The 27929-nt window shown below is 37.9% G+C and overlaps 1 protein-coding gene across 1 annotated transcript; it reads left to right on the top strand.

Moving 5' to 3' along the window:
- The first annotated feature begins 1420 nt into the window (after positions 1-1420).
- Positions 1421-27929, top strand: EFCAB3 (EF-hand calcium binding domain 3). Its single transcript, XM_036900203.2, has 9 exons — positions 1421-1506; positions 3734-3807; positions 8583-8726; positions 13360-13431; positions 14504-14624; positions 17921-18114; positions 18483-18667; positions 24119-24241; positions 26767-27929. Exons 1-9 carry the CDS (start codon positions 1433-1435, stop codon positions 27085-27087), a joined length of 1308 nt encoding a protein of 435 aa, XP_036756098.1. The 5' UTR covers positions 1421-1432; the 3' UTR covers positions 27088-27929.

Here is a 27929-nt window from a genome sequence, read left to right as displayed (position 1 = left end):
CTTTCAACTCACTAATGTTTAACATTAAAATATATTAATACAGAATTTTAAAAAACAATTTCCCCTCCTGTGATATCCCAACAGCGTCAAAATGTTTTGATTCTGTAATCCACACCCACAATTAGAGCAAAGGTGCTGACTGATCTACATTGAAAATACGGTTGCTCTAAAGCTAGGAAGAGCTTGTCGGTCATTGTTACCCTGGGCCAGAGCCTGAGAAGTGAATGAGGTCACAGTAGTATGATGGAACAAACCCTTTATTGGATTCTTGATATGACTAAAGCCTTCAATCACCTCTATGAGAGGTAGTTTTTTTTTTTTTTAAGGAATGAGTACTTTGAACTATGAGGATGATTTCATAGCATCTTTCAAGTGCCAAAATTATTGAGCCTCTCCGGTGTTCCAGCTCTGGGGTAGGTTTCTATATTTTGAATACATATAATTGAGGTGTTTAGATGCAACTACTTTCCAGGCTCTGAGGTGAATCAAACTAACCAAACGTCCAAAGATTTTTTTTCACAGTTTAACAGTATTTGATTGTCTATTATTCCTAAATCAGCAACCCAGTTTTCTTGCCAGTGAACTACTTTTTTACATCAAAAAGATAATTGGAGAGAGAAAACCAACAGTAAAAGGGGGATGTCCTACCAACCCAGCCTCTGGTCCAGAAGCCCTGATTCTCAAACTATTCAGAAGTGGTAAGGAGGATTAGGGGGACCATATCCTAATTAATCCCATTAGTGGGTAAGAGTCCATTCGGGAGGTCTCAGGTAGCAAAATGGCATCGTATCCCACCCCCACTCCTACTTTTAAGAAAGACAAATGGGTTCATAAGAACTGACAGGGCAGGGGTGGGCCTCCCAAAAGGAAACCCTGAGAAAATCTACTTACTACCAAGTAGGTATCCAGGATATAAACAATTAGGTAAATATTTTGGAAATGCTGTAACATTGTATTCTCTGTCAATTATGACATGAAATGTTCTACTGACTTCAAAAATAAAGTTTTTTACTTTACATAAAGTTTTTAGTATTGTGCCTGACACCAAACATGCATTCAATAAATGTTATCTATCACTATAAAAAGGTAAAAATAAAGTTCATCTTTAAATAACTGTTCCACATATTTCCAGGCTTTATCTTCATTACATGGTACTATTTATTTTTATATAGGATCCAAATGACATAATTTGAAAGGGGAGCAATGGCAAGAAATATTGCTCAGAGATCTTGGGACAGTAAAGAGGCCCTTCCACATGGCCTTCCAACTTTGCACATACCTCTTACTTGAATTTGCACATATTACCATTCCTTGAGGCTCTGGACTTAAAACTTTATGTCTTGAGGTGGGAAAGTTGCAAGAGAATATACAGAAATTAATCAGTGAATTGATTATTTGTATCTTCTGAATTCCAGATAGAGTTACTGGCTACATGGCAGTTTCTGACAGTAAATCAAAACTTAAGCTGAATCCTCTAAAAAAAGTACCTAGCTCACATGGCAAGAGGTAAGAGCAATGAATATATTAAGATGATAAATACATTAAGATAAAGATTTATTAAGCTGATAAATATTTTAAATACCCGTAAAGGCTATAATGAAACAATAAAAAACAAGTTAGAATGCTCTTCAAGTATATATTCTGTGATAAATTTAGTTATAAAACAAGATATATGAATTGAAGATAAAGATTTTTATGAAAAATATATATTCTTTTTGATTAGGAAAACAAAGAGTTCTCTTCCAATTCACACAAATCCTTGTGTGAAGGAACAGAATACCCTAGAGGGCTTAAGAAGTTATCATTTATACATTAAGATATTTTGAGTGAATAATGGAGAATAAATTTAGAGGATAATAAAGAAGATCTAAACCCCCAAGTGAGTTAGAATATAGAGAAAGGCCAGTAACTCAAATATGACCAGTAAAATGAAATCTGATAAATTCACCATGACTAACCTTGAGCTAAAATTGGGAAGGAAGGTTTGCTCGTGACATTAACAATAGTTTTCCCTCAGACTGATAACTACAAATCCCAATAAACAATAGCCACTAATGACCGAAAGTGAAAACCTGATCTATATTTTATCAGGGAAGTCTCTCTCCTCTCTCACAGTTTCAGTTTCTTTGCCACTGTAGAGTATTTCTCCTAATGGCCTTGACTATGCCACTAGTACAGGAAGTACTATTGACTTTTTTAGAGGGACGTGGGTAAGACCACCTTATAGCAGCCAGATCCCTTGATCTATTTGTTCCCTTACCCTGCATTACAAGCTGTCTTTTCATGTAGTAATTTCCTTGTCACTGAAAGTAGTCAAGCAAAGACTCGATAATACCACATGCAGAGGAAATTCCTACATGAGATGAGAGGTTAGGCTGGGGTCATTTCAAATCTAAGGTTCTTCAAACCTTTAAAACATTGTAAAATAAAAAGACTATTTCCCATGTTTGATCCAAGATAAGGTATGAAATCCTGCCAAAAGTATCCATTTTTTATGTAGCTAATACAGACTTTATACTGCCTGGCCTTCTGCTTTCCTCTTCTTGAGAACTTCATATTTCTCTATCTACTCCATCTTTTATATAATGCAAATATAAAATAACATATCTGAGTAAAGGCAAACTTGAATTTCCTGAAGTTCAAGAAGTTCAAGGGAACACCAGAAGAAGAAATCAGTGCAAGTAAAGCTGAGAAAATAAGACTTAGATACAATTCCATGTTGAAAAAATTGAGAATGGTGCATTTTGACATCACATCTTTTTCCCCAGGTCTTTCTTTAAAAATGAATCTTGTAGATACTGTAGAGGATACTAAATTCATATTTTTAAAAAAATTTACCATCTGGAGTACTTCTTCTGGTTTCACTTTTTCAACTGTTTCTATTAAAAACACAAAAACTAAGAGATTCCATATTTCTTAATAATTCTGGTTCCACTAGTATCCAAGCTAAATGTATTTTAAGTAAGATTAATTCATAAAATTGTAAGTTTACTTTAAAATTACCACATTATAAGAAAACTATTTTGCATAATGTATTTTCATATTCCTAATAACTAAATTATTACAAATTTATTCAAAATATCCCCAAAGTATTAAATTTTTTTTTGAGATTTTATTTTTCTGAGGAAATGAAAATTCATACAATGTTCCAAACTTCCAGAAGTATTCTCTCTTGATAGATAGATAGAAAATAAATAGTAGATTAAGCTATAGCTATATACCTCTTTCTCATATGCTGGTAAAAATACAGTTTAGCAATTAAAATCATAAAATAATTATGGATGGAAAGGTTTTGCTATAAGGATATGTACTGTAAAATTATATTAGTTAAAAATTTGAAACAACTTATATTTCTAACAATAGGAATGATGTAAGTCTTATATCCTTGAGCTTTGAAGTCAGATAAACCTGAGCTTGAATCCCAAGGCTTCCACTTAACCTTGTGACTTGGGACAAGTTATTTAATCCCTCTGAACCTCAGTTTCCTTTTTTGTAAAATGAGGTAAGTCAGTTTTTCAAGGTAGTAAGGATGATGGGCAAGTAGAGGGAGAGGTAGATATTTTCTTACTGTCCATCTTGTAGCTATTGGCAAGTGACAGTGACAGATCCCTTAGGTGATGAGATTCTGGGTTACTGTGATGCCTACAGTCATTCCAGTCAGCAAAAACTGATGAATGGAACTAATATTTGCTGGTTTCAGATATGTATTAAATCTTGTCACGTCTTTTGTCAGGAATAACTTACCAGGCTCTCTCCCATGCCAATTACAGCACAAAGAGAGGAAGCTGACTGCTTCACAAATGCAAGGTAATGAAAATGATCCCCCAAATGAAAGCTTAGGCAAAAGCTCTTAGTATATCTGATCATCTTCTTTACAAGAGATCAGGGATTTCGAGGGTTGTCTACAATAGTCTGTTATTTGAGAAAAAAAATTTTTTTTAATTAAATGTTTAATATGTGGGAAGGAAAAGGGGTTACTTTGAAATAGATATCTTCCCAGAATTCTGACAGTTCTGGCCAAATATTTTTATCCAAAGAACTTGCAGGTGTGGGAAAGAACAAATGCAAAGTCAAGTAGAAATCAAGAAGGAGCAGTATAAAGACAAGTGAAGTCCCAAGATTTCTCATAGAAAAATAATTATAATGATAAAATGAGCTTTACTGGCTATCGTTCATAATCCAAACAATAAGTACTTATTTAAAATCAACAATGTACTAGGCATGGGAAACACAGCAACTAACAAGTCAGTGTCCCTGGGAAGTCAGATAGCTCAGCCACGAGTTTGTTGATTAAGATTTTTAAATTACAATATGACACAGATTATGATAGGGGAATTATAGTGTCATAGAAGCACAAAAGCAAATAGCTTAACTTGGTCTTACAAAGACAGCCGGGAGTCCCAGAGAAGGCTGAATAATGAGTAGGAATAAATCAGGCCCAGTGCAGAGGGGAGTGTTCTGGGCAGAAAGAGTGAAATCGCAAAGGCCCAAAGGAAGGAGAAAGCATGGCATACTAGAAAAACTAAAAATCAAGCATGGCTGTGTTTGGGTTCTGGGAAGGTTAATACTTTACCCTCCAACTTTGGAACCAACTGAGAAATTGACCCAGAAGACAGAAGGGAGTCAAAGCATCACCTTTATTGCTGGGAAAACTGGTTCTAAAAACACAAGATGGTCAAGATCAGAATTGTATTATTTGCTTTAAAACTGATCCAAATGCCTTAATAGGTTCATGGGTTTATAAAACTTTAAGGTTTCCAAAGAGCATTACTATACATTGGTTCTTGTTTTAAGGGTATGCAGGACTTGTTTTAAGCAGGTATTGCAAGACATGCAGACACAGAGATGACTGTCATGGAGGACGCTTTTTGTACTCACAGATCCCTAGAGATAAGAGGCACAGCACACCACGAGGGGCCGCATAGGGAGGCTCCAGAGTTGGTCAGGAGGCAAACGGTGGGGGGAAGTAGGCAAGAGCCTTTTCTGTGGTTTCTGAAGGAAGGAACGGGCTTTAAATACCATATGTGTTCTGGCAGTTCCAGCCCAGGCCCCTCTCCTCAACCCCAGACTTACATCTGATTTCCTACTTGACATCTCTATTGTCTATCTAACACACATCTCAAACTCAACATGTCCAAAACTGAACTCCTGATGTTTTCCTCATACTTTTTTTTTCTGTGTGTGTGGTAAAATATACATAACATAAAAATTATAATTTTAACTGTTTTAAAGTATACATATAGGTCAGCAGCATTGAATATATTCACATTATTCTATAGCCATCACCAGTGTCCACCTCCAGAACACTTTCATTTTCCCAAGCCGAACTTCCACACCCACTAAAGAGTGACTCTCCATTCTCCCCACCCCTCAGCCTCTTACTCTTAAAACCTGCTCTACCCACAGCCTTCCTCATCTCCGACGATGATATTTCATCCTTCCACTTGTTCTGGAAAAAACTGTGGAAACATCCTTGACTCTACTCTTTCAGCCTGCCTCTAAATCCATCAGGAAATCTCACTGGCTCAACCTTTAAAATAGATCTAGAAGTCAGTCACTTCTTACCACCCCCACTGCTACAACCCTGGTCTGAGGTGCTATTAGTGCTCACGCACAACGGCCTCCTGATACTGGTCTGTCCGCTTCTACCCAAACCCTTACAAAAGTCGGTTTTTCTAACAGCCAGAGTGATTCTGTTAAAATATAAGTCGAGGGAGGGAGTGGGGACGAGCTGTCCCAATTAACTTTCAAAACACTGGTTTGACTGGAAGCTGGTTTGGCTGAACACAAAAGGGAAATGTGCAAAAACAATGTACTCTAGCTAGTAAAGTTGTTTCTCCTAGGAGTATAGATTAACAATTCTGAAACTGTTATACATGTACACTAGGATTGAGTAAATAAGCGGATGGTGGACGGTGGGAGCCAGGTTTCTCACTGCTGGAGAAAGCTGAAGAGAACCAGTGGATTTAGAATTAGTGTGAACTCATGTTTAGCTTAATGTGGATACAGATGGATAGATCAAGAGATAATTAGAGATATGTGTATTTTTTCCTTCCTAGGTATATATATATACACACATATATGTATACACACAACAACAACAGTGTTATGTGGCAGGAACATTATAACTCCTTTCAGGTTCCTGAACCCAATTCCCATGTAAGTGTGGTAGGGAAGGAAGTCTTCCCCCCCACCCCACACACAACACCAAGCAGTTCTCAGACACCAGGGAGGTGTCCCAGAACTCAGGTCAATTCTGATGTCATCTGCCCGGAGACAGCACCAGATTCCCAGGTTAAGGGCTCCTGCTACAAGACTGCCCTCCACCTCCAACTCCAGATGCCGGTCACAAGCCCCAGGCAGTTAACTTGTGCTTCTGACATACAGGCTACTAATTGGAGGTTCCCACCACCTCCCTCTTAGGTTCAATTAATTTTCTAGAGTGGCTCACAGAACTGAGGAGAACACTTAGGTTTACCAGTTCAATAAAGGATAAAAGTTAACAGCCAGATGAAGAGATAGATACTTAGGGCCAGTTCCCAAATAAAGGAGCTTCTATTCTGGTGGAGCTCGGGACCTGGTTCAGTGGCATGTGGAGGCATTCTGGTTCCCCAAGCATAGACACCCTCTCTCCAACTGAGAAGCAGGATCCAAGAGCCGAGAGTGGTAAGCTCTTCGCAGGGGTTTTTGTGAGGGGTTCATTGCATAGTTATGATTGGCTAAATTTTTGGCCATTGGCTGATTCAACCTCCACCCCCAGCCCTTCGGTAGGGGGGTCTAAACGTCTCTTATTAACATGACAAGACATCCATTTCACCTTTTAGACTCTGCAGTATTTTGGGGAATTGTGGATGAAGACCAAATATACCTGGGAAATACATATTTGGTCATTAAGATGACCAAATATGTATTTCTTATGACTCATTATAATATCTCAGTATATACACGGGTTAGTATACATGCATGTATTTCCTAGTTCCGTCTGCTGAAGGGACTCAGAAGCATCATGCCCTGTCTAGGGACAGGATAGATTGGGAAAAACCCTCTCATTACTCACAGTGAGGCCTGCCTCCGTTTCCTCTGGCTGCTGCTCTCCTTCCCTTTCTCCCCAGTCCCCGCTTGGTGTCCTCCATCTCGCCAGCCACAGCACACCCCTTACTTCCCCACCCGCCCCTTCCAGGATGAACCCCACAGGCGAGTCCTGGGTGACTGACAGGCACCAGACCGATTATGCAATAGAGGGGAGGAGAGAATGGCATGTCTCAACCCCTTTCTCCAGAGGCAGCAGGAAGCTGCAGCAGTGTATGTGAAGGGCTAAGGCCAGGCGTGAGATTCTGGAAATTTTGTGCTTTACCCCACAAGATTATAACTCAAAGTATAAAATAAATATCTACATGTCCATAGTGGTGGAAATAAACATTGAATTTTTAAAATGAAGAAGAGACAAATCTCTCTTACAAAAGAATTCCAAATGTACCTCGATATTAGGAGGTGGAGCTTAATTTTCCCTGCCCTCCAGCCCTTTGTCCCTTGAGTCTGGACTAACCTTAGTGGCTTCCTTCCAAAGACTAGAATATGGAAAAGAGTAGACTGTGGATAACTTTTTTCTAAAATTCATTAATTTTAGAAAATACATGTCTAATTTTGGCTCCCGTAATGCCTTGAGTATTCCTTTGAAAAGACTTTGAAACTGTGAATACATATGTAATTTGGGTCCAATTGGGGGCATTAGTTTTCCATTTCTGCTATAACAAATCGCCACAAATTCAGTGGCTTAAAACAACACAAATATATTATCTCAAAGTTCTGTAGGTCGCAAGTTCAGGTGGGCTCAACTGGTTCCTCTTCTATGGGTCTTACAAGGCTCAAAATGGAGGTGTTGGCCAGCTGGTCCTGCACCCGGAAGCCCTAGAGGAGAATCTGCTTCCTAGCTTATTCAGGCTGTCGGTAGAATTCAGTTGTAGGGCTGAGGCCCCATTTCCTTACTGGCTATCAGCCAGGAGCCTCTCTGAACTCATTCTGACTATGTGCATTCCACAACATGTTGCCCCCTTCATTTTCAAACCAACAGTGGGTCAGGTCCTTCTCATGCTTTTAATCTCTCTGATTTCTCCTCCTGCTACATCTCTCTTGCTTCTAGCTGTTTAAGGGCCCTTCTGATTAGATTAAGCCCACTCAGATACTCCAGGGTAATTTATCTTAATTATATCAGCAAAGTCCCTTTTGTCACGTACAATAATACATTCACAAGTTCCAGGATTTAGGGTGTGGACATCTTCCAAAGGCCATCACACCTACATATTTACTTTGCTACCACTTAGTTTATTCCAGTTCAGATCTCATGGAAGGACACTGTCCTTTGTAAGAAGTATCTATTAGGTAATCATTTTTCTCTCAATACTTTTTCAGAACATGATCTCCAATCAACTGTCTGTTCTAGTTGCATTACAATATGTATTCGTTTTTAAATAGCTTTATTGAGAAATAATACCCATACCATACAATGCATGCCTTTAATGTGTAGGTTAATATGTACTTATTCTTGAATAACTTTTCTGACTAACTTAATTCCATTTCCCCAGCCTTCCAAGCTGCCTACAACTTCTTTAACAAGGATAAAACTGGCTGTATTGATTTACATGGAATGATGTGCACATTAGCTAAGTTAGGAATGAATCTAACAAAACATGATGTCTACAATGAATTAAGATATGCTGATATTGACCGTGAGTACTTTCACTTGTCATATGTTTTTATCTCAGTGACTCTATAAACATGAGAAATAAGCCTTACTTGTATGTCAAAAATACACATACAGTTGACCCTTGAAAAATACAGGTTTGAACTGCATAGGTCCACTTATACACAGATTTTTTTCAGTAAATATATTGGACCATTTATTGGATAGCTGTGACAATTTGAAAAGAAGTCAAACCCCATAGCCTATAAATATTTTTTTAAACTAAGTAAAAAAGAGCTATGTCATGAATGTATAAAATATACATAGATACTAGTCTATTTTATCATTTACCACCATAAAATATATACAAATCTATTATAAAAATTTAAATTTATCAGAATTTATACATATAACCACATACTGTACGTGGTGCTATTTGTAGTCAAGAGAAATGTAAACAAATGTGAAGATGGAATATTAAGTCATAGCTGCACATTAGCTGTAGTACATACTGTACTACTGTAAGAATTTCATCACCACCTCCCATTGCTACTGCAGTGAGCTCAAGTGTTGCAAGTGCTAAAAAACAAAATTCAACTAAATAAACATGAAGATCTAATTGGTTTTACTAAGTGATTCATGGATGGGGCAGCATCCCATCTAGCAAGTAGATCAATGCTCTGAGTTGTACAAAATGTAAGGTTTGAACAGACAGGAGGTTGGGGCAAAAAATTATTAGCAAAAGAAGAGATTAAGGATTGTTTCAGGTAAGGTCACCCTCCCTTTGGAAGAGCAGGGATCTTATGCAGATGGTCTCACTAGTGATCAAGAAATTCCAGACGGATTGGCTTAGAAGTTCCCTGCTGCAGGAGGCTGAATCTGCAGTTAGGTAAGGCATTACACCCAGCTTGGTGACTCGGTCCAGGAGAAGTGACCCCACATCGGGCCTGTTTTTTTCTTTTTAACACAAATATCTGATTAAAATGCCATGTGACACTAATCATCTCTGCATGAGCAGTTCATCTCTCCAGTAAACTGTGTATCACAGTAAAAAATTATCATTCATGGTTCTCCCACATTTTTCATCATGTTTAATGCAATACTGTAAACTTTGAATAACACCATGGGACTCATATGAAATGACTCTGGTGATGGTGAAAGTGTTTCTAAGAAGCAGAGAAATCATGACATTACACGAAAAAGTTGAATTGCTTGATATACCATAGATTGAGGTCTGCAGCTGTAGTTGCCCGTAAGTTCAAGATCTATATATATGAAGCCAGCATAAGGGCCATTGTAAAAAAAAAAGGAAATTCGTGAAGCCGTCGCTGCAGCTATACCAGCAATAACAAAAACCTTGCACTTTTTTGTGAAATATATTTTTATTTCATATTCAAAATGTAGCTTTATGTGAGTACAGGATTGTTATAAGAAAGGAATACCTATAGACTTTAATATGATTTGAGAAAAAGTGAAGTCTTTTTATATGACAACAAAAGGAAAAGAAAGGTGAAAGATCTAAAGTTGGAGAATTTAATGCCTGCAAAGGATGGCTTGATAATTTTAGAGAGGTCTGGCTTAAAACATGTCAAGATAACAGGAGAAACCAGTTCTGCTGACCAAGAGGCAGCAGATTTAAGGCAGGAAAGAATAAGCTAACTCTTCTGCTTTGTGCAGAATACAGTCAGGTTTATGATCAGGACACCCTTATCAGTAGAACTGCTAATCCCCAAGTCTTGAAGGGATAAGATAAACTACCAGTCTCTTTGGCTATACAATAAAGCCTGAACAATAAGAATCCTTTTTCTGGATTGATTCCATTGATACTTTGTTCCAGAAATTGGGAAGTATCTTGCCGTAAGGGACTGCCTTTTAAGTTCTTTTAATATTGGACAATCCCCTGGCCACCCAGAACCCCATGAGTTCAACACTGAAGTCATCAAAGTGGTCTACTTACTCCCAAACACCACATCTCTAATTCAGTCTCTGGCTCAAGGGGTCATAGGGACCTTTAAGGCTCCTTACACACAGGGATTGTTGACACTATGGAAAAGAACCCCAATAGAAAGAATATCATGAAAGTCTGGAAGGATTACACTATTGAAAATACCATCATCGTTCTAGAAAAAGCCGTGAGAGCCATCAAGCCCCAAATCATAAATTCCTGTTGCAGAAAACTGGGTCCAGATGTTTTGCATGACTTCATAGGATTGATGAGAGAGCCAATCAAGGAAATCCTCAAGATGATGTATATAGCCAAAAAAAAGGTCAGGGGGTGGGGTGGGTGGTGACGGTTTTCAAGATACGGATCTCGGACAAATTCAAGAGCTAACAGACACCACACCAGAGGAATTAACAGAAGACAACACGATGGAGATGAGAGCTTCCAAATCGGTGCCAGATGATGAGAAAGAAGATGTAGAAGAAGCAGTGCCAGGAAACAAACAGACATCAGACAATCTGGCAGAAGTGTCCTGACTATTTAAGACTGCTTTTGACTTCTTTTACGACAGGGACCCTTCCACGGTAAAGGTGGGAAAAGGACTGGTACTGTATAGAAACATTTTTAGAGAATCTGAAAAAACAGAGTCAGGCAGAAATTACAGTGTGTTTCCATGAAGTTACACTAAGTGCGCCTGCCTCTCCTGGTGTCTCGTCCACCTCTTCTGCCTCTGCCGCCCCCAAGACAGCAAGACCAACACACCCCTTCCTTCTCCTCAGCCTGCTCAGTGTGAAGATGATGAGGATGAAGGCCTTTATGATGACCCATTTCCACTTAACAATTGTCGTGCTGTATAGTTAAGAAATGTACCTGCTGTGTATTTGTGTGTCTTCATGTGAAAATATAGTAACTGTTCAGCAAGAATTATATGGGACACTTTTGTGTCATCATGATCATCACCACCTAAGTATTCACTGTGTAGAACATGATGTGCAAGATGTGTATGGAAGTGGATAGCTTAGCCACAGGCAGAAGGTGAGTGATACTTAATATAAAATTAATGTGTTCATTGTCTTACTGTTTGATAACATTACTTTCAAAGAATCACATTACCATTCAGTATACTTCCCTCATAATTGGGGAAACTGGGTATCAATTTATCACAGGTAAGTTGCTTTTTTTAAATCTAATAGTATTTCCAATATTGTATTATTACAATATGACTATTATACTGTATGCCATAAAAAATTTATAATACATTCATTTGTGTATAGGCTAGGCTACCATATGCAATTGTATCAATTACATTAGGCTATGATAAAGCAATCTTATTGCTGCTTCATTATCAATGCATGAATTTTCATACCTACAAAGGAATATGAATTTCTTTTTCACATTATCTTTTCATTTTAAAGTCTAGTGTTAGTGTTAGTAATACACATAGCATCTACAGTGCTTTGTATAAGACAATATTGATGTACATACTAATGATTCATCTTGTATACAATTCATACACAATGTAAACTTACACTATCAATAGAGTACAATACTGTAAATGTATTTTCTCTTATGATTTTATTAATATTTTCTCTAGCTTACTTTAAGAATATAGTACATAATATACAAAATGTGTATTAATTGTAAGGCTTCTGATCATCAGTAGGCTATTAATAGTTAAGTTTTGGGGGAATCAAAAGTTATACATGATATTCAACTGCATTGGAGTCTCAGTGCCCCTAATCCGTGTGTCATTTAAAGGTTAACTCTATGTGTTTCTCTTTAAGGATATCAGTGAAGTATGTGTGCAAGTTATGAAATTAAATTAATGCTATAAAATGGACTGTTCTTTAAAAAGTCCTGTGTGGTAACTAAAAGTGTATGTCAAATTCAGATTACCTGTCATGATGTACATTTTGGAGGGTGCCTTAAAAAATAGATACAAAGGCACTGACAACAGTAAAAATGACGTTACCAAGAAAATCCAAGTCCTTTGTTCTGTTAGAATCATATTAGTTCAAATCTTTCTTCCATTGTAAGAGCCCACCTGTATTGAATTTTAGATGTCCCAGCATTTTTGTTGATATTTTTAAGGTGTAAAAGTGCTTTCCGTGAATATACTGGGCTAGTGATTATAGCCCAAGCTGGTATGTTGCATGGAATGTATATTCAGCATATTATCACCTCTCACCTCTCCCTACTCAACTGCCAGTGCCCCACTCAATCGGCATCAGTTCCACATGTGAGTCAATGTCACCAGTTACTCAAGGTGTCACTTGTTTCCACTAAATGCCCAATTTTCTATTCTTTCATCAAAAAACACACACATGCCAGTAATAGCACTAATTATCCTTTAATTTTAGAGAAAACTGGGTACAACTTGGGGATATTTTAATACAAATAGTAAGAGAGTGGTCAGGAGTGGGAAGGCAGGGGTGGATTCCTTGAAAAAATGACAAGTCTCTAGGAAAAGAGTGAGTTGATAGGACTGCAGTGGCCAGGAGCCCCAGGTCTGATGTTATATCCCACCATTGCTTCTGTGGGTTGTGGTGATTACTGTGATGGTGCTTAGACCACTTCAAGACGACCAGTGCTTACCTGAGCATAACTCCAGCCCTAAAATGCTCTCTGATTTTAAGTATTGAATGAACCAAGGTATTTTAATTTTTATATTGAATATATAATTTGATAATTAAATACCTCTTACATCCTTGTTCTGAGCCTTAGATTTCTGTTGCAGGAGATGGAAAAGTGAATTTTTCAGACTTTATAAAGGTGCTAACAGATAAGGACTGCTTCCTTAAAGCTGTGGGTGAGTGGAGATGTTACTGAAAAGATGGTAGGTGGGTAGTTGCAACTCACTTCATAGTAGCTATTATTCATTTAGGCCTCCAATCAGGAGAGAAATCAGGAAGGTGTACTCTGGGATGTACATCAAGTCTTTAAATCTTTATTTAAAGATGTACATAGATGTACATCTATGGGATGTACATAAGGTAATGCATCAAGTCTTTCTGCAGGACACACTGCTTTTTGGTCTCCAAAGAGAACACTCAAGGAATGGTGTAGAAAAATTTGATCACCTTTATTGTATTCTTCACCAAGTATGTGTGCTACTTTGGGAGGCACCTCTTTTACAAAATAAAAAATATTTTTTAGAGAAAGAAAAATGCCCTCTTTCATGCAAATTTGGAGTGTTGATAACTTACTGTTCCTAAAAAATAATCTTCCCTCACCCTGATGAAATCTCTGCCTTCAGTGCAAGGGCTGGAGAATGTGTTGGAGATTAAAGAGCATGTTCTCACATAGGTTATAAATGATGTGGAGGCATACCTGGAATATTGTTATTAGTCCTCTAATGGTTTGTTTATGAGTTTAGTTGGCTGCCTTAGAAAGTCTAACCACTATTCATGTCATGTTTTCTAGGATAAATGCATTCCAAATTCCAAATGCTGCACACAGCTTTGAGAATACACCCATTCATAGGCTATGAACTGTCTTTAGGATTAACAGAAGTTAATGCTTCAAGTACCACTATAGTAATGAGGGTTTGCCTGCAAACCTGAGATGTTTATCAACAATTTCTTTACCTAGAAGAACAAGGCAGTAGTCCTTAATATATAATTAGTGTTTATGTTAACTGTATTACTGTATTTGCTTAGAAGTCATTGAATTTTAATCCAAGGTCATTTTTGTCTGTTCAAAATGACCTTTCTACCAAATAGAACAGATTTTGAGTGCTTTCCTATAATTCTCTAGTCTCTGACTTGGTGTTAATATTGTAAATACAGTAAAATTTTAAAAAAAGACCATCAGCTTACTCCCTTTTTTTTTCAATAGATATTTTTTTCAGAAGGTATGTTGAATTTTTCTTCCCTCCATAGCTCCAGCAAAGGGGGCCTGTTTAGATTTACCTGGCAACCCTGGGATCCTGTTGTTTGAAATCCTATCAAAGCTTGTAGAGACATCAGCCTTACCCAGAAAGGCTATAATGGAATTAGTAAGGTAAGCAGCAAAGAAAGGGGCAAAAATGGTCTTCACAGAAGTACTGATGAGGATATTAAGAAGGCACTCACCTCCCACTAACATCCTACTCCACAGGGTCTGCTCTAAACCAAAGGAGAAGGTGTCTGTGGCAGTACTCACCTGCCACAACATGAAAACTTATCCTTCATCCCCAACAGTACTGCTTAGCTCTAAAATTGCAAGATGGCCTCAGACCATCTTATGATTCCACTGAGGGCCTATGAAAGCCAAGAAAGTAGAGCCTCTACTACTCTAGACTAGAGAATCACAGAGGAGTAAGACTTTTTAGGGATAACTTTGAGTGCACTTGGACATCTAATTTGGAGTACAGGATACTCCCATTCATGCTAGAACTACCAGGGGCTCTTGAGAGGTCCCTTCACTCTGGATGAGGTACAACAAGTTCAAACCTCCCAAAATAGCCTTTGGACTGGAGCAAAGCCAGAATTAGACTTAAGAATAGAAAATGAAGAAACATTCTCACACCTAAATGTGTTTGTTTATTCCAGCAAGTACCACTAAATGTAAATTTCCTCAAGGTATTTTTGTCATTGTACTTTAGAAATTAAATGTTGCTGTTATCAATATTTTCAACTCAAACTCTTTCAAAGCATTCTGCTATCCCACTTAGAATTGAAAATACAGAATACTATCAACAATGCAAAAATACCCATCTGCTCCTCAACAGGCAATCTCTTTATACTCTTCTATATCTCTGCCAGATGTGGGACAGAGGGTGCACAACAGTCTACTCTTAATTCTAATCCAATACATGTATTAAATGCCTGCTTTTGGTACAGAAATTTGGCGCACCACTTAACCTCTCAACCTCAGTTTCCTCATCTATAAAATGGGGATGATAATACTACATACCATATAGAGCAGTTGTGGGGATGGTATGTGATAATGCAGGTGAAGGTCTTAGCACATCTTAAGAGCTCGATAAATATTATTATGTATATAAATACTGTATTGTTATATGGAATAAAGCACTGTATTGTTATGTGGAAGTAATTAGAATAATCATAGAATACACATATCATCTATTTTAATCTTCACCTCCTTGATGGGTATGTACTATTATCCCCATTTTACAGATCAAGAAAGAGAAGCACAGGTCAATAAAGTAACTTGCCCAAGAGCAGTGGTGCCTAAATTTTAGCACAGCCTGCTTTCAGAATCCATGCTCTTATCCACCTCCCTTTACTGCCTCTCACACCCAGTAAGTGCTTAGGAAATGTTAGCTGATGTTGGTATTTTTATTGTTATTATGATTGCGGTTGTTACTTATCATGTACCTGGTTTCTAAGGAGATCAAAACTGTTTATTACACTAGCATTTGCATTTAAGGAGCTTACAATATAAATGGAGAGAAAAGCCATTAAGTATATAGATAACTAAATATTCAGAAGTGAAATAATAAAAAATATATTACACAATTAGTTGTCAAACAAGTGTCAAGATAGTTCACTGGTTTCCTCTGAAAGAGGGTCTTGACCTGGATAATGACAGAAGTTGATAGGTATTCCTATAGCTGATTATACCATTTATTGGGCATTTACTAAGTGAAGAGTTCTGAGTAAGCACTTTATATACACTAGCTTTTTTTCTGAAATACTGTCTCTGAACTGGTCTCCCTGCTTGTACCTTTTAACTTCTCCTCCCCTGCCTTGCCCACTCTAGTCTACTCTCCACACTCCCTCTGCCTAGTTGACTCTTTGACTCTTAAAGCACCAGATGATCCTTTTAAAATGTTGTCAGATCATGTCACTCCTCCGCTTAAAACCTTTAAAACCCTCCTAAATTTCCCTCATGGTACAAGCCAAAGTCTTTACATGACTTACTGGCCTTCTATGATATCTGTACTCACCTTTGACCTCTTTGACTTCATCCCCTGTTATTTTGCTTGAGCCATGCTGGCCTTCTTATGTTCCTCAAATACAACCAGACACGCTCCCACCTCAGGGCCTTTGCACTTGCTGTTTCCTCTATCTCAAATGCTCTTTGCCCAGATAGCCACATGACTGTCTCACCAACCCTGGGTCTTTGTTCAAATGTCATCTTCTCAGTACAGCCTTCTCTGACCACTCTATCTAAAACTGCAGTCCTTCTACCGCTCCCTGTCTCCCTGTCCCTGCTTTATTTTTCTTCATACTATTTATCACCTTCTAATATACTTATTTATTTTGTTATCTGTTTTCTCATGTTAGAATGTAAGCTCCATGAAGGCAAGGGTTATTTTTGTCTGTTTTATTTACTGTTATATCCCCAGTGTCTAGGAAAAAAGATTTACACTCAGTAAATATTTCTTGAATGATCTCATTTAGTCCTCACTTCAACACTCTGAGGTGGGTTCCAATATCCTATTTACAGGCAAGGAGAATGAGGCATAGAAAGATCAGACTGTATGTCCAGCCCAGATCCTCCTCTAGAGTTTCTATCTGCCTACTGGGCAGTCCCACAGGTACCTGAAGCCCAAAATGTCCAAACTTAATTCATCTCCTTCCTCCACCCCTATTTCCACAAGTTCTTCCACTTGGGTTCCAAATTTCAGTGAATGACTCTTCCATCTCCCTGTTTATCCACTGCCAAAGCCCAGCATCATCCTTAGCTGCTGCTGCTCTCTCACTGCTTACATCCAAGCACAAACAAAATCTTGTTTCCTAAATATGCCTCAAATCCATGCACTTCTCTCTATCCCCATAGAAACTACCATAGCATAAATCACTATCTTCTTACGCCTGGATCACTGCAATATCCCCTTACCCTGTCTCTCTGCCTCCATTCTTGCCATCTCTACCCATTTCTACATTGCAACCAGAATAATTAATATTCAATTGGAAAATATGCACCTACAATGCCAGGGACAAATCTAGTCATACCATTAACCTGCTAAAACCCCTACAATGGCCTCTTATGTCCCCTTTGAAAAAGTTTCCACTTTACATGGTATTTTCAGGGTCCTTCATGATATATCTATCCTTTGCTTCACTCTCCGGTTTCATCTCCTGCAACTTCCCTATCATATCCTATATTACATTTGGTTCAGGTCCTCAACTATTCCACGCTCCCTAACCTGCAGGTATTTGCCTAGGATATTCTCTTCTCTCTTGTATCAGTTTTCTAGGGTTGCTATAAAAATTACCACAAAATTGGTGATTTAAAACAGTAGAAACTATTCTCACAATTCTGAAGGGCAGAACATTAAGGCACTTTTTTAGTAGAACTATAGCACTTTTTACCCATTTCTGGATTGGTTTTTTTTTTCTCTTAAGCTATTTCCGAAGAAAATTCCAGGAAACTACCTCAAGGATATTGAGGAGTCCCTATGCTATGGGTTATGGAAAAAGGAGCTTTAAGCAAGACATAGGTACACCTCTAAGCTCAAGCACAGCTGCTTCTGCTAATGCTGCCCGGACTGCAATAATGAAGGAAAACGATTTATTCAAATTTCTTGAAGAGCTCAAGAGTAAGAGCCATTTGGCTTCTCCTCACTGTTGTAAAGGATTTATTCACATATTACTGGTCAGAAATAAATGCTAGAGGACCAAGTATTACAAGGGCAGACTGAGTGACTGGCCTTTGTCACACAGATATTATTTGAAAGCAAGTGTACATCTTACCTGAATCCTCATGATTCAGGTGAAGCCTAGAGTCTGGGAAGCCTAGAGTCTCTGGATGGGGGTTGTCGGGGAGCAGTGAGCACAGGAGAATGAAAAGGGGGGTCATGGCCACTGAGATGAATAGCCAAAGAGAAAAATAGGGATCACATGTATGTCTTTTATATGATTGTCTTCTTATGTTGTTCATGATACCATTTTTGTTTTATCTTATTAGGATACAATCCTCCTTCAGATAGTCCATATTCAAAAATACCCATCTTTCCATTGTTTCCTAATGTGGATGGGTTGGTGTTGGGAAAGCCATTCAAAGATATACAAAAATTAGAAATGCTAAGAAGAAAGGAGTCTCTGAATTTCTTTGAGAATTATTTTTTCCATAAAAGAGACTGGAAAACACAGGTGAGATTTAAATTATGTTACATCAGTTTGTTTAAATACTCCAGTTTTTAAGTTTTAACTTAACAGAACTAGTAACATACTTTATAATCATGGATTTTTCAATCATTAGATTTCAAACCAGATTCTATAGCCATGTTCCTCAATTTAAGCTTGGGTATAAATATTTCATTTAATTTCAACAAATAGCTAAACTTACTGAAAAAATATACAATCAAGGCTTGGCGCTTAGGGGTAGGGAATATAAGAATAACAATGAAAAGGCACTCTGGTCCCACCTCCTGTTGCTGTCCTGTCAACTCCGGGACCACAAGCTGCATTTTGGTATAGAACTGGCATAGATCATGGTTGGGCCAGACACCATGGGATGAAAGAACCAAGTCCACAACCCAACAAAAAGTAGACTTATCAGCAGACTTTGTGTCCACAAAAATACAGGCCAGAAGATGAAATAATATCCCCAATTTAGAATATAATTCCCAGCTAAACTATCACTCAAGAGTGAGGGCAAATATACTTTCAAACAAAGAAAATGGAAGAGTTTACCTCTTAGACCTTTGCTAAAGTAACCATTGAAGGGTACATTTTAGAAAGAAGGAAACTAAACTGAAAAGGAAGTGAAATGCAAAAAGGTAGTACACTGGCTTTGTTGTTCCTTAAATAGACAAAGTATAATACTTCTCACTTCAATGCCTTTATATGTGCTATTACCTGTGCCTAGAAATGCCATTTCCCTTGATTTTTGCATGATTTACTTCCTTGCTTCAGACCTCTGCTCAAATGATATCTCCTCAGAGAAGCCTTCTGCCTACCACCTTATCTAAAATAACATCTTCCATTATCCCTTATGTGCCCTGCTTCATGTTTCTACACAGGATGTATTACTATAGAACATTACATCACATACCTATTTGCTTATTTGTATGTCTCCAAACTGGAATATAAGCACCATGAGGCAGGTATCCTGTATTGTTCAATAAAGCAATCCCAAATACTCAGTAGTCACTGGAACAGTCATTTGAATAAGTTAGTACTATTTTTGAGTAATATTAAAAAATATTAATAAATGGTGAACACATAAAATGGAAAACAAGAATTTAATTGATAAGAATTGACTGTATAAAATAATAATAATACCACAAACAACAACCAGTTATAACAAGTTAGAAGATATAAGAAGATAAAATTACCTCTTTTAAAGTCATAATAGAAGAGATAAAATACCTGAATATTACTTAGAAAATGTTAAATGTCTATAGGAAGAAAATGTTAACATGCTCCTGAAGGACCCAGAAGAAAATGTATACAAAGAGAAACGTAGATCATGCCCCAAATTAAGAATGTTTGACATCATAAAGATACTGTTCTTTCTTGCTTGATCTATAATGTTAATGTGGTTTTAGAAATTTATCCAAAGGATTTTTAAAACTAAACAATCTGTTTCATACAAAAAATAAATAAGCAAGAACGGTCAGAACAGTCTGAAAGAAAGACATAATAAGGACAGGGACTAACAATATTGAACATTAAGGCATAACATATTTAGTAAAAGTTCCAATAATTAAAACAGTGTGTTCAGCATTTTAATAGATCCAAAGAACAAAAGAGAAAGTCCAAATATAGATAAAGAAAGAGAATTTTAATTTAAGAAAAATGGAAAATTTCAACACAACAGGGAAAACATAGGTTGTTGAATAAAGTACTAGGCAGTCATCTGAGAAAAAAAGATTCATAATTCATACTTTATAGAAATTACAAATAGATCAAAGATATAAATGTAAAGCAGGAAAGGAGAAAAGAAAAGAAATCTTTAAAAAACTGAAATAAACTCTGGGGAACACCTTCCTATGACACAAAAGTATTTTTTAATAGAAAGATATTAATTCAACTACTTCAAGATAAAAAATCTCTACATGACCAGAAAAAAAAATCACACTTTCAACTCATAACACAAAGAGCTACCTTCTCTGATACATCGGAGAGCTTCAAATTGATTGTTAAAAAGCTAACCCATATAAAAATTAGCAAAGAATAGGAAAAGACAGGTCTCAGAAACATGAAAAGATATTTAAGCTCACTTTTCATAAAACATCCAAATTAAAACTGCCCTGAGATAAATATCTTTCCATATTAGATTGACCAAGATCAAAAAGTTGCAAAATCCATGGGGCACTCATAAATTGCAGATGGGAGTTTAAATTGGTTCATCCTCTACAGAAGAAATTTGACAATATCTACCAACATGACAGATCTCACACCTTTTGATTATAGGTGAAGAATAATTTCTCTTCTACCTTCTTAGGGTCTTTGGCTGGACCTGAAAATTAAATTGACATAAAATACTTCAACAGGAGAAAAGCATATGCATTTTGTTAAGCTGCACATGTACATGGGGGTCCCACAAGAGAATGAAGACACAAAGAAGTAGTTAGAATTGAACCCTTATATACTGAATTGGACAAAGAGTAGTAAATTGTTAAAATGTGTCTAGGCAAAGGGATTTGGGCTAGGATACTTAATTTCCTGGAGAAGTAACCAGGAAGATAAGGGGTAGTTTAACAAGGTTTGTTTGTTTCTCTCAGCCTTGACTCTTTCATCCTTAGTGCTAACAATGTTACTTTCCTCCTAGTATAGTGAAGACATCTTCCATAATGGGCAGGGTTCTATCTCCTGCATTCAGGAAGAAAATGGAGAGATCAGAGTGCCCTTCATACACCTGCTATTTTTCAAGTGCCTTCAGCTCAAAATAATCCTTAGGCCAAAGTCACATATTTTAGGGTGGCATATTCTGCTACCTTCATGACCTTGCAATTCCACTCCTAGGAAACTGTCTAGGATACACAGTTATCTTGCACATATTCCAAATACCACCCATACAGGGGAATTCATTACAAGGTTATCTATACTAGCAAAAGATCAGGGGGAAAACTAAACCATGACTAGGAGACCAGTTAAATTATGCTCCATCCAAACAATGGAACATTCTACAGCCATTATAATGGCTTAAGAAACTTTGTGTGATGATGTGGAAGAGCTCCAGATGGCCAAAGAAAATACAAAAAATATACACTACCATTTGTGTAAAAAGGAAGAAAAATATGAAATACACATTCTTTTTTTTTTGTAAAATCTCCTGGAAGGAAATCCAAGAAAAAAGTAACATTGGTTGCCTGAAGAAAGGGAAACCAGGGGACTGGGAGACAGAAGTGGCAGAAAGATCACAGTATATACTCATCATACTTTTTGAATTTTGAACCATGTGCATGTTTTACCCTCAGAAAATTGAAATAAAAAAGAAGAATTACTGGTTTGAGGAGTATTAAAAAATAAGAACTAAAATACTACACCACAGTAAAATGGAAGATGAGGAGGGTGGTGGTCAGAATTGAGCTTTCTAAGTTCTTTTTGTGTTTGGGTAGAGATTTATGATATTGGTTAAATCCATAACTCATTACATGAATTATGAGTGTTAAAAATGTGAGGAAAATGACTAAATCAAATCATGAATAATGTAATGAATATCATTAAAATGAGTAACTGTCAAACCAACAGAAGAAAAAAATAAGAAGAAAGAAAACATGGGATAATAGAAAGTACAAAACAAAATAGGCAGAAAAATCCAGATATAACAGTAATCACAAAAAAAGATTAAACATACCAGTCTAAAAAACAAGAATTAAAAGGAAGGAAAGACAATGGGTCATGTTTCAAGTTTAAAAAAAAGGATTCTGAGACTGAGTTTTAATAATTTTCAGGTATGTTCTTTAAAGGAGACATACCTAAAATGTGACAAAGAAAACTTGAAAGTAAGGGGACATAAAACAATATATCAGGCAAATCCAAATCCAACTAAGCTGGTATCAACATATTAATATGGGGAAAGTAAAATTTAAGGAAAATATAACTAAAGATAAAGATGCTACTTAATGATTTTTAAAATCATAAGGAAGACATAGCCATCCTAACCTGTATGCACCAAGCAAATTGAGAGAGAAGGTAATAATTAATGGAATTATAAGGATTAAGTTTAAACTTTTTAAGGTATTATGCATGCTAAAATAAAGGAAGAATGGCTGCTAACAAATAGGCAAATCCATAATCTTAGTGGGAGATTTTTATCATGCATCTCCAGAAACTCATAAACAAAGCCAAACAAAAAAAATCAGCTCCTCTTACAAAAAACTTTAACTATTAAGGAAGAGAGATATGAAACTATAGGTTGATACAGAATCAGAGCCTAGACAAAATGGTTTCAGGATGCAAGAGACTTGGGCACATTTGTCACCAGAAGGAAGGAGCCCTAGAGCTGTTGTTCTCAGTCTTGGCTGCTCAGTGGAATCACCAGAGAAAGCTTTTAAAAACCCTATACCCAGGCCCCCACCTTATCCAATTAAATCAGATCTCAGGATGGGGCCCAGGCCTCAATATTTTCTAAAGTACCAACATGCAATGAAAGCTGTAAACCACTCAAGGAAAAGAGAAATTGAAGATTAAGGAGAGCAGGACTGCTGGACTGGCTACACAATTTGGGGGGCCCAGCATGAAATGAAAAAGTGGGGCCCCTTGTCCAGAATAGTTACAGATTTAAAGACAGAAACAGCAAAACAGTAACCCAAACTCAGGGTTCTTCTTGATTGTCCAGGTCACTCCCCGATGATGCCAGCCCTGGACAGAGGAGAATTGAAGGTAAAAGGTCCAGGAGGCAAATAAACAAAGATGTGGGGAAAACTTTGGCATTGGAAATTAGGAAAGGCTCTCATATATAAGAAGGAAGGAGGGGGGGAAAACGGTAAAGGATGGAGAAACCCTAAGGTGGAAATAAGAGTTAAAAGAATTCATATTAGGTAACCTTGAAGAGCCAAGATCATTAGCTGACGGAGTTTGAAGGTCTGGTTTTCGAGGAGCCACCGTAAGGACCATACGGCTGTTAACAGCGAATGAAGAAAAGTAATACTGAGCTATACCAAGGGCTTTGATGAGATTGGGAAGCACACATTTTTGAAGAAAGCACTTGTGTTTACACGATTCCACCAGCATTGTTCAGCAGCCCAGCAAGAGGGATAATAGACGGCCGGTTCCCCATGAGAAGTTTGAAGTAACATGAATTGTACTGTGTGGAGGGTGCATTCATTTTCAGTCTTTGTGATGGTTTGGGAAGTTTGGGTGAGGATGGAGTTGGTTCCTTCCTACCCTCCATATCCACTCCAAACATGAACCGTCTTCTGGTCTGTACTTACTCCTATGAGTAGGCGTCATCATTATGAAAGAGAATTTGCTAAATGGCACTGTAGATCCACGTGCCACAAAACAACTGGCAAGTGGTGGTTTAGCAATAAACCTTATAAATCATATACAAATGCTTTTATAATACAATATACTTCTGTTTAATATGTCTTTCTCATATAATTCAAACTAAAATATATAACTAACCTTCTTTTTCAAATGTGCATAAAGGCAGCAAATGTAAAGCCCATTGGCCCTGCCTCAGGCTATCCACCTGCCATCCTTGCCATTGATCAAATACTCAAGAAAAAGCAGAACTGGACAGTGACCGATGCAGCTGCTATTAAGCAGCACGTGAGTATCCACTGTTAAATGCCTTTCCAGAGAGCACTGACAAAAATATTTTCCACTTCAATGCTACAACCATAAAAATGAGATTTTTTCCTGCTCTGTCTTTAAAATAAGACAAGATCGTTTCTCATTTGTACCCATTGTAATGACATTTCTTGCTCTATATTCAAATGGACTCAAATTTAACTTATAATTCATCCTACTAATCTCCTATGGAGTCATAGCCAGCATTCTTTCTGGGACTTTCATCTGTTTCATGCTGGAAATAGCAACTAGTTAAAGTAGTCAAATGGTAGTCATAGGGAGTGGTGTACTCAAGAGTAGCATCATGAGTGAAAGCATCTTGATTATAGAGCTGAAAGAACAATAATAATCTTATTAGTTCAAGTGCACTTTCTATGTGCCTGGCACTGTGCTCTATACTTACTCTACAAGTGCTCTACAAGTACCAATTCATCCAGTTATCACAGCAATCCTCTGAGGCAGGCATTGTTATCATTCTGTGTCATTTTAAAGATATGCACAGAGAGGTTAAGTGACTTGCCCTAAGACACATAGCTAGAAAGTAACAGAGCCAGGATTATAAACATGAGCAACTTGGCACCAGTATCCACTTGAAAGCACAACTCTATGCTGCCTGTCTAATTCTCAGCCCAGCCTTCATAGCAACTTTTGTGCTCCACAGAGACAGACTGAGGTGTATTATTTTATGCCACCTGCCTTCTGCTTTGACTCTAATGATCAAATTTCCTTGACACTTTTTACTTCCTTGACCTTTACAATACTGCATCTTCAGTTCTCCTTGTAACTGTGTTCCTTACTCTCTCCTCTCCCCATCTCTTAAGTCTCCATATTTCCTAGTTTTCTAGCCTCATCCTACTGCTCTTCTCATTATATACACTCATCTGTTCATATGTTCAGTAAATATTTATTCCATGTTAACAAAGTTCTGGGATTAGGAGATTCCCACAGAGAAAAAAATGCAGTTCCTACCCTCAGTGAACTTGGAGTGAGAGTGGAAGATACAGAGGAGGAAATGAGCAGTAATAATACATTGGGACAAATGGACCTACGTGTGGTCAGCTTTGCATACCACAAGTATGCAAAGGAATGGGCTCCGAGCACTTCTCATCATGGTGCATGATCGCGTGGGGGTAAACAGAGGCTGTGTACAGCCAGAGGCCTCCAGCCTGGAGCACCAGCTGTCCCAAGGGCTAAGGAAGCTTGAGGAGACGGATAATTCGGCATACCTGTAACCCAGCCACATCAGAGTATTGGGGATCTCCGTGTTAAGGGAGGAAAAGCTAGGGCAGGTATTCTTTGGACTCTATTTTGTACTGTCCCCGTGTTTCAGCTGCTACCTATGTACTGATGACTCTTAAGTCTGCCACTAGCCTTCCCTCCAGTACTTCTGTCCCATCTCAGTGCCTGCCTGACGAACATTTTTAACCTCCCTGTCTCCTAGTGAAATGAACTGGACATGTCCAAAACCAACTCACCATCTGCATCAAACTGGCTCTTCCCTGGGGATCCTGTATCTCAGTTGTGGATACCACCATCACCCCAGTCACGGAAACAAGGCAGCTAGGAGCCATCCTTAACGTAACAAGTTTGCCTCATTTCCTCACATCCACCAGTCACCAACTCAGGCTTCTCTTGTTCTCCTGAAGATTTTCCAAATCTGTCCCCTATTACTACTGCCCTAACTGGGGCTCTCATTAGGTCTTGCCCCCTATTTCTACCACAGAGCTGCTCCCCCAACCCATTCTCCACACAGCTGCTAACAATCTACCATGAAGACCCAGCTGTGTCACTGTCCTCCTGAAGAGGGAATGCATCCCTCTCAACGATGGCAGGGTTAGTCAACCACATTTTCTGTTCCACACATGAGGCATTTATTTCACTTCCATCAGAAACAGTGGCTCACGACAGCCTGGTTTTCACCAAGGAAAGGGCTCTCCCTACCCTCACTGACATCACAGCTCAGGGCCTGATGACAGCAGACAACACTGCCTAACTTGCTCACACTCGTTCCCTCCCATTTTAAACTGACACCAGCAATACCGAAGTGCCATGTATCAAACACCCCATGCCAACTCCAGGGAGCCTACTGCCTTTGAGCCTTTGTTTATGCTGTCCCGTCTCCCTGAGCATCTTCCCATCACCATTCATTCCCTCAGCTTGATCAGAGGGGCCCTAATCAGCCCAGCGTCTTCTCCCTCTCCGTCCTAGGCCGGGCTGAGTGCCACCCTTGGCACTTCTATTGTATCCAGAGCCTATCTCCCTCCCACATTTCCCCTGTTTTAATCTGTTGTGTTTTTAAGATTCTTTTAATAGCTATCTCATTATTCCCAAGCAATAAATTTTGATTGTCCATCAACTACTAATGTCACCAAGTACCACTACCCAATATATAAACTCAGTGACTTTCCAGTAGCCTGGTAACGTAACTCGGGATATCTGTAATTCTGGTCCACCATCAAGGTATTTTAAGGTAACTACTGTAAATTTCTGCTTTCTCACTGCAGGTGAAGAGAGCTACAGATACCTATAATTTAGGAATTGCCCTTGAACACAGGAAAGAAATGCTAAACCTCTGGCAGAAGATCCGAGGGGATTTGATTGGAATAGACACTAAAAATGAGTCCTTCTATGACACCTTTTCTACTTACACATGGTCCTGGAACATTTGCCAAGAATTACTTTCCACAAAGGACTTAAGGTTATATGATGCCTACATGAACAGAAATTCCTTCCGCAGTTCTGTATTCTCTTCCTTCTCGGGTGTCAGTGAATGTGACAGAGAGACAGGAAGAAAAAGAACACGGAAAGGTCTCAAAGGGTTTTGACGATGAAATTTCTACATTTTCTAAACAGCTCACTGCGAACTACTTTTCATAGCTACCAAAACTATAGTTTCTTGCTTTTGTCTAGTGCCTTCTTGGTGGCTTAAATGTGACATCTTTTGATTTCTGACCAGTAAAAAAGTTTGAGTCATAATGTGGGTTCCCTTTCCTAATTCTTACTGTTAGTAAGTAGATGCCATGCTGTTATTGCCTAGCAAACAGCTGAGCTCTGCTGCCCCCATCTGGCTCAAAACTGCCCGGGCAGGAGAAAAGCTAAAGCTGGCACTTGTGAACTCCTGAGGGCCCTCCCAGCAATAGGCATCCGAGTTCATGTTAAGTGACATTAGTTTTTTTAAAATTAATTGTGAAACAGGCCAGGGGCAGTGGAAGACAATGACTTTTCAGTTTCAGGGAATAATATCATCATTCCCCAGGGAATCTTGATTAAATTCAGGTGCTCCTTAGGCTCCTTAGCCACACATCTTCAGACCAATCTCTTAGATTACTCTTAAAAAGAACTGATCTCATCCATTATATTTGCTGTTGTTATTGTTCTTTAATACATTTAAGAAATACATGTGAAACTATATTACAAGTTGGGTGGACTGTAATTTTTTTTTGTAGAAAAATATACATAAAATCTAGTATTTTAATCATGTTTAAGTGTATATCATCCATTACATTTTTCCCCCTTTTAAGAAAGGAAAACATGTGTCCCATTTTAATGGGGAGATTCTATAATCTAAAATTATAACATACCATGAAAAATTAATTAAGATAATGAAGGCTCCCAAAATTGTTTAATGAAATAGACTTGAAGCAATTTTGTTACCTTTAATATTCAA

The sequence above is a fragment of the Manis pentadactyla genome, chromosome 4 (genome assembly GCF_030020395.1).
Source record: "Manis pentadactyla isolate mManPen7 chromosome 4, mManPen7.hap1, whole genome shotgun sequence".
Lineage (NCBI taxonomy): Eukaryota > Metazoa > Chordata > Mammalia > Pholidota > Manidae > Manis > Manis pentadactyla.
This window is presented reverse-complemented; position numbering and strand designations above follow the sequence as displayed.

Excerpts from the sequence above, each read along its gene's own strand:
- EFCAB3 (XM_036900203.2), top strand. The coding sequence starts at position 1,433 with ATGGCAGTTTCTGACAGTAAATCAAAACTTAAGCTGAATCCTCTAAAA. Across the intron at positions 13,432-14,503 it reads CTGCTTCCTTAAAGCTGTGG|CTCCAGCAAAGGGGGCCTGT; the intron begins GTGAGTGGAGAT and ends TTCCCTCCATAG. Across the intron at positions 14,625-17,920 it reads GCTATAATGGAATTAGTAAG|CTATTTCCGAAGAAAATTCC; the intron begins GTAAGCAGCAAA and ends TTTTCTCTTAAG.